Genomic DNA, 7433 nt, shown 5'->3' on the forward strand with positions numbered 1-7433 from the left:
GTTCCTCGGTAGCTTTGGAGCCTGTCCTGGAACTCGCTCTGTAGCCCAGGCTGGTCTCACACTCACAAAGATCCACCTGTCCCTGCCTCTAAAGTGCTGGGATTAAAGGCATGCGCCACACTACCCAGCTTCCTTGTAGGACTTTTAATTTCTTCTTCTTATTTTATTTTTTTTAAAGGCAGGATCTGAAACTTCCTATGTAGACCAAACTCACAGGTTCACCTGCCCCTGCTTCCTGAGTACTAGGATTAAAAAGCATGCCCTACCATGCCTGTCCCCTTCTAAGACTATTTGAGTTTAAAATAAAAATTAGAACACAGAACTCTTTCAGTCTTCACTTTGTGCTCAATCCCATTATGTTTCCAGTTACACATGAATTGTTGCTTACCACTTTCTTAGGCTCTGAAAAGCGTTGTTCTGTATGTCATCCTGGCTCCTTTTGACAATGAGCAGTCAGATTTGGTTCACCGGATAAGTAGTGACAAGAAGCTGGAAGAAATTCCCAAATACAAGTAAGTGCAGGTGTCGCTGTAAAAATCCACTCAAGATGCTTACCTCCACCTGTGCACGTGGCTGCTGCTAGATTGGAGTAGAGAAAACAGTTCATTGTGATACTGCAGAGTTAGTGCTGCTGCAGGCACTAATGTAGTGAGAGTCTGGCCTGCTTGACACTCAGTTCCTCCGCTAGTGGGAGTCCTTCACCAAACCTGGCTTAGCGGCTTTTAGCTAATATTCATCTTTAAAGGGCTCAGCAGTAATGGCCTGGACATCATGATTCTCAAGAGTGTGTCCATTTGGAGCATATCATATGTAAACAGACATGTTTCTTTTCAAGTAATAGGCTGCTTTGTGTGTGTGTATGTGTATGTGATTTGGAGCATATCATATGTAAACAGACATGTTTCTTTTCAAGTAATAGGCTGCTGTGTGTGTGTGTTTGTATGTGTGCGTGTGTGTGCGCGCGCGCACGCACGCACACCTATCCTTGAACTCACTCTGTAGGCCAGGCCCAGGCCTGCCTCAAACTCAGAGATCTGCCTGCCTCTGCCTCCTGAGTGTTGGGACTAAAGGTATGCGCCACAGTATCTGGCAGATGGGCTTTTGTTTAAAGAGCTATTTTCCTTCTTTGTTTGGCCAGTGTGCTTACAGCTGTCTCAGAGACTGACAGTTCAGTAAGGAGAACATACTTGATAGAAGGGTGCTCTTCGGGCTACAGGGGATAGCATAATAATTGACAAATGTTTTACTAAATAAAAGTAGCAAGAATTGAATTTTTGGGAGCTAGAGAGATGGCTTAGTGGTTAAGAGCACTTCCAGAGGACCTGGGTTCAATTTCCAGCACCCACATGGCAGCTCACAACTGTCTGTAACTCCAGTTCCAGGGAATCTGACAACTTTACACCAATGTACATAAAATAAATTTTTAAAAACTTGGATTTTTTTGTTTAGCTAGTTTTAATCTGTCATTGATCAAGCTGAGACTCATTTTATTTTTTTTTTATCTTTTGGTTTTTCGAGACAGGGTTTCTCTGTGGTTTTGGGGCCTGTCCTGGAACTAGCTCTTGTAGACCAGGCTGGTCTCGAACTCAGAGATCGCCTGCCTCTGCCTCCCAAGTGCTGGGATTAAAGGCATGTGCCACCACCGCCCGGCTAAGCTGAGACTCTTAAATGAAATGCTTGACATGAAATGTTTTTCAGATTTCAAAATCTTTGCATGCTATTTTAGATTGTGGCCTAAACTTGAATGAGGTTCATGAACGTTTCATCTGTACCTTACACAGGTTGCCAGAAGATAATTAGATTTTAACTTTTTAGTTTAACCATCAGAAGATAGAATTGTGACTGTCTCATCATTGTTCCTAGTTCTGAATCATGTTTCCTGTGAGAACTCATATTGGGGGGGGGGATTTTTATTGTTGGGTTGTTTTGTTTTTTAAGACAGAGTTTCTTTATGTAGTTTTGGCTGTCCTGGAACTTGACTCAAACTGGCCTCGAACTCAGAGATCTCTACCTCCCGAGTGCTGGTATTAAAGGTGTGTGCTGCCACCACCCGGATGACTCACTTTTTTATACTTGGTCACAGTTTAACATTTTAGACTTTTCAGGCTACATTCAAATCTGTGAGGCCACAAATTTTTCACTTGTGACATCATGGCAGCACTCAGAATGTTTTGGGTTTGGGGCCTGCAAGATAACTTAGTAAAGGTGCTTCTGAGCCTGGCAGCCTTGGCTCACTCCCAGAAGCACATGGTGGAAGAAGAACCAACTCCCACAGATTGTCTTCTGACATACTCGTGCACTGTGGAATGCGTGCACCCTCACACATGTGCACACACAAGTAATAAATGTGATAAAGAAGTTTCTGGTTGGAGAGCACTTGCTTAGACTTGCGACACGGGATTAATACCACTGAGCCTGTTGGGCAGATCTGAAAGACTGTGGTGCTGCACTTTGCAGGGATCTACTGAAGCTTTTTACCACAATGGAGCTGATGCGCTGGTCCACGCTAGTCGAGGACTATGGGGTGGAGCTACGGAAGGGTTCCCCTGAGACCCCGGCAACTGATGTTTTCAGCTCTACAGAAGAAGGTGAAAAAAGGTGGAAAGACTTGAAGAACAGAGTCGTGGAACATGTAAGAATCAGGAGTTGACTGACTCTCAGCTTACCTTTTGGGTTGTCTTAGAACTAAGAGTGGAAGAATTTGAACGTAGACCACTTCTACTTTTTGTTGAAGGGGTTATGGAAACAAGGTCTCAGGCAGCCCTGCTGAATTCACTACTCAGGCCAGGGTGACCTTGAATTTGCACTGATCCTTCTGCCTCCACCTCCCATATACTAGGATTTCAAGTTTGAGCCACCAGGCCCATCTATAAGCATTTTTTATTATTTTAATCTTTATTTTGTATGTGTTTCACATGCAACTCCTGTGGAGGCCAGAAGAGGACATCAGACCCTGTGTTCTTAGCTCTTTACTTCAGACTGTAGTAGAGATAGCAACCTGTTTCAGACGTTCAGCCTTTCCAGAGCGAGCCAGAGTTTATCTTATCCTGCTTGCCTGTTTTTCCGCCTTTTTTTGTTTGTTTGTTTGTTTGTTTGTTTACAAAGCAGATAACTAGTCAGGTGTAGTAACCCATTCCTGCACTCCTGTAATTCCAACACTCAAGAAGCTGAGGCAGGTGGACTGCCATGAATTTGAGTTCAGTCTTTGATATATAGCTAGATCAGACTAGTCAGGAATACTCAGTGAAACCTTTTCTCAAAAAGAAGAAGAAACAGAACAGGTAACTAGCTGTGAGCAGTTTTCATTCTGGGAGAATCCCACAGGAGTCCAAAATATTTTTGTTCGTTATTGTTTTTGAGACAGGGTTTCTCTGAATAGCCCTGATTGTCCTGGAACTAGCTCTGTAGACCAGGCTGGCTTCAAGCTCAGAGATCCCCCTGCCTCTGCCTCCTGAGTGCTGGGATTAAAGGAGTGTGCCATCACTGCCCAGCTTTAAAGTCCAAAATTTTAAAGGCAGGCATGGTGGCTCACACTTGTAATTCCAGTATGGGAGAGGAAGAGGTACTAGGATCAGCCCATCCTCAGTAAAGTTGAGGTCAGCGTGTGCTATAAGAGACTCTCAATGAATCAGCCCATTGATTGTGTTCAAAGAGTAAAGGAAAGGTAGAGCTGAGAATATAGAGCACCTCAGGCTTTCCAGAGGCTCGTGTTACTTTTAGATTTGATGGACAGCGGAGATGCCTGCTTCATAGTTCACTTCTTCCCCCAGTGAGTCTTGGCGTTTTGAAAGGACACTGGTGTTTATAATAAGAGAATCTTTGTCTAACTTCACTATTTCCCATAGAAAGTAAAAAGTGTAATTTTTAAAAATATTTATTTATTATGTATACAACATTCCTTCCATGTGTGTGGGCAAGCCAGAAGAGGGCACCAGATCTCACTATAGATGGCTGTGAGTGTGAGCCACCATGTGGTTGCTGGGAATTGAACTCGGGACCTCTGGAAGAGCAGCCAGTGCTCTTAACCGCTGAGCCATCTCTCCAGCCCCTAGAAAATGTGATTTCTTTGTGTTTGTTGTTTGAGATAGGGTCTGGTGTAGCCTAGTCTGGCCTTCCAGGTCACTATATAGTAGATCTGGATTCCACCTCCCAGATGCTAGGGTTATAGATAGCATCTAAACCATTCGTGTCATTAATACAGTGTTTAAGTTTTTGTTTTGAGGCAGAATTCTATTATACAGGTCATCCTGGTCTCCATGGAGTTCCAGAACTGCCAAGGCTATGCTATCTCAATAAATGAATGAATGAGACACTGTCTCAATAAGTGAATGATCAATCAGTAAAACACTAAGTTCACAAATAACTACAGAAGCCAATCTTTACCTCGGGTTCAGTGTTTCTTAGGACATTTAGAACCAGCTTCTTTCTAACGGGGGAGCTATGGGAAAAGCAGAAGCTCTAAGTTCCATGTTGCCAGTAAACTTACCTGGATATGTAAGCAGCTGGATTTTCAACCCTACTGACCGCTGTTGTGTGTGTCCTCTGACAGAACATCAGGATTATGGCCAAGTACTACACTCGGATAACAATGAAAAGGATGGCACAGCTTCTGGACCTCTCTGTGGATGTAAGTACTGGATGTGTTGTATGTGTTGTGTGTCAATCACTACTGTCCATCTACTTGATTAGATGGATTCTTACCTCGGACTGTCTTCCAACTCCCTATATTCTCTCTCCTTCCTACCTCATTTTCCCAGGTGTTGGACTGCAGACATGCACCAGTTCCCCTGGCTTTTCTATTTCATTTAAAATTTAGGTAGTTTAAAGTGTCCCAGCTATCTCAAATACCAAAGTATAGCCAAAATTATATTAATATTATTTTTTGCTAGCTAGACCTTCACTTAGAGGTCTCGGAGTCTAATAAGAATGTTGGAGCCAGGCGGAGGTGGCGCACGCCTTTAATCCCAGCACTGGGGAGGCAGAAACAGGTGGATCTTTGTGAGTTCAAGGCCAGCCTGGTCTAAAGAGCTAGTTCCAGGACAGCTGGGGCTACACAGAAACCCTGTCTCAAAAAAGAGGGGGGGTGGGAGAATGTTAGGAGGGCCACAAAGACAGAATGCATGGAGAACGTTTGTGAGGAAGACTTGACTGAATTCGATGAAATGGCTCCAGGGTAATTGGGGAAGTAATTGTGGTCACATTTGTGTGTATGTTGACAGCACAAAAAGATGCAGGAGGTAGCATGCCTGTAATCCCAGCACTTGGGGAACAGGAGAATCTGGAGTTTATTGCCTCCCTTTGCTACATAGTTTGAGGCCAGCCTGGCATACATAGGGCCATGCTTTCAAAAACAAAAACAAAAAAAGATATAGGATTAATAGCCTCAGAAGCCATTCTGTCATAGCAAAGTGGCTATTGTAATAATTCATCTGAAAAGAAGAGCCAGCACATGTCAGAATTGAAAGGCTTCCCTCTTGACTGGCTGGTCAGTTCTTTTAGAAGAGGATGCCAGAGTAGCATCATTTGTCTGTGGCCTTGTAGTTGCCTAGTGGCAAAGCGCATGTTCTCACCTAGCATTCTGGAAACAACTATACCATAAAGCCTTGAAGAGGTAACTGTAGGTCAGGATCCAGCTCATTAGTGGAGTGTGTGCCTGGCCTGGAAGAGGCCTTACGTGTGACTCTTCAGCGCTATAGAGAAAAATGGAGGGAAGGACTGTAAAGGGGAGGAGCTAGTTTATTGTTGGTGCCAGCCATTTTCCCTATTATTACCACCAGGATTAAATCTGCAGGGTCACATTTAGACTCAGCCCTGGCTCTGGAGACTGGTGTGTGTGCGTGCGCGTGTGCGCCTGTGTGCAGAAATATACCACATTTCCATTGTTGGAGACTGCCCTCCAACTCCTAATCTTGCCTCGACCTCTGTAGAAGGAACAGCGGGCTGCGTTCCTGCCGCCTGGCTCCTGGCCACCTGGCTAGCTTATGCCCCAAAATAACAACACACAAACTGTATTCATTTAAACACTGTCTGTCCCATTAGCTTTAGCCTCTTACTGGCTAACTCTCACATCTTTTTTTTTAATATTTATTTATTTATTTATTATGTATACAATATTCTGTCTGTGTATGCCTGAAGGCCAGAAGAGGGCACCAGACCTCGTTACAAATGGTTGTGAGCCACCATGTGGTTGCTGGGAATTGAACTCAGGACAATGCTCTTAACCTCTGAGCCATTTCTCCAGCCCTAACTCTCACATCTTGATTAACCCATTTCTATTAATGTGTGTAGCACCACGAGGTGGTGGCTTACTGGGAAGATTCTAACCTACGTTCATCGCGTTTGCCTCATTGCCTTCTTCCCAGCATTCTGTTCTGTCTACTCTGCCTATCTAAGCTGCTGTCCTATCAAATGCCAAGGCAGTCTTTTTATTAACCAATGAAAGTAACACATAGAAGACCCACCTACATCAGACCTCCCTAGTGCTAGGAGCTGTCAGCACATCTAAGGGTTCATGTGCTAGATGATCAGGTGTTGTAAGTACGTCATTACAGTCAGCAGTTGGTAACGGATTGTCAGTGACCTTGGCCTGTGTATTTATGGTGAAGAATTTTCAGATGTCTCTATTATCCATTTTGATCCAGTTTGTTTGTCTCTCACAGGAGTCAGAGGCGTTCCTCTCGAATCTAGTCGTTAACAAGACCATCTTTGCTAAAGTAGACAGGTTGGCTGGAGTCATCAACTTCCAGAGACCCAAGGATCCAAATAATTTATTAAATGACTGGTCTCAGAAACTGAACTCGCTGATGTCTCTGGTTAACAAAACGACACACCTCATAGCCAAGGAGGAGATGATACACAACCTACAGTGAGGCCAGATGCTTTTAGAAAAGACACAGTTGGAGGTCATTAAAAAGAAAGACTGTTTTCATGGTGTATATGCTGGTTTTTTTCTTACTTTTCGCTTTTTTCTAAAATTTTAAGATAGTGAATGTGTTTGAGCCTCCTCTGCCTTTTCCTTTCCCTGGTTTCATGTTAACTCTGCTTTGCAATTGGTAGAAAGATGTTCCACATTTCCAGTGTCTGAAGACGAAAGGTTTGTGTCTCAGCTCACTTGAGTAAGTTCCTGCCATCTGTTTTTATTCACCTGACAACTACATGGCAATAAAAATAGGGTGTGTGTTGGCTCCTGAAGTTGCCTCTGCTTGGAGGGATGGTGATTTAACAAATGTTTATAAATAATCGTGTCATAGCTGTTGATGACTTACTAGAATAAAAACCAACATCGAACATGGAAGGATCATCTGCATGGAGATGTGCTTTGTGATTTGGTACTGTGGCAGGAAGTACGGCCAAAGTGCATTTGGAGTCCTCTCACAGAATACAACACTCTGTGGTAGATGAAGACTGTGAACTTAGGCTTCTCCTTCCTCTCC

General features: G+C 43.7%; 1 protein-coding gene across 1 annotated transcript in view; it reads left to right on the forward strand.

Moving 5' to 3' along the window:
- Psmd12 (proteasome 26S subunit, non-ATPase 12) overlaps window positions 1-7185 on the forward strand; it is a 20564-nt gene extending 13379 nt beyond the window's left edge. Inside the window, exons 8-11 of the mRNA XM_005350433.3 lie at window positions 400-512; window positions 2458-2632; window positions 4550-4627; window positions 6660-7185. Coding sequence (XP_005350490.1) covers window positions 400-512; window positions 2458-2632; window positions 4550-4627; window positions 6660-6869 — 576 coding nt within the window. The 3' untranslated portion in view covers window positions 6870-7185. The remainder of the gene's footprint in view (window positions 1-399; window positions 513-2457; window positions 2633-4549; window positions 4628-6659) is intronic.
- The last annotated feature ends 248 nt before the right edge of the window (window positions 7186-7433 follow it).

The sequence above is a fragment of the Microtus ochrogaster genome, chromosome 7 (assembly GCF_000317375.1).
Source record: "Microtus ochrogaster isolate Prairie Vole_2 chromosome 7, MicOch1.0, whole genome shotgun sequence".
Taxonomy (NCBI): Eukaryota; Metazoa; Chordata; class Mammalia; order Rodentia; family Cricetidae; genus Microtus; species Microtus ochrogaster.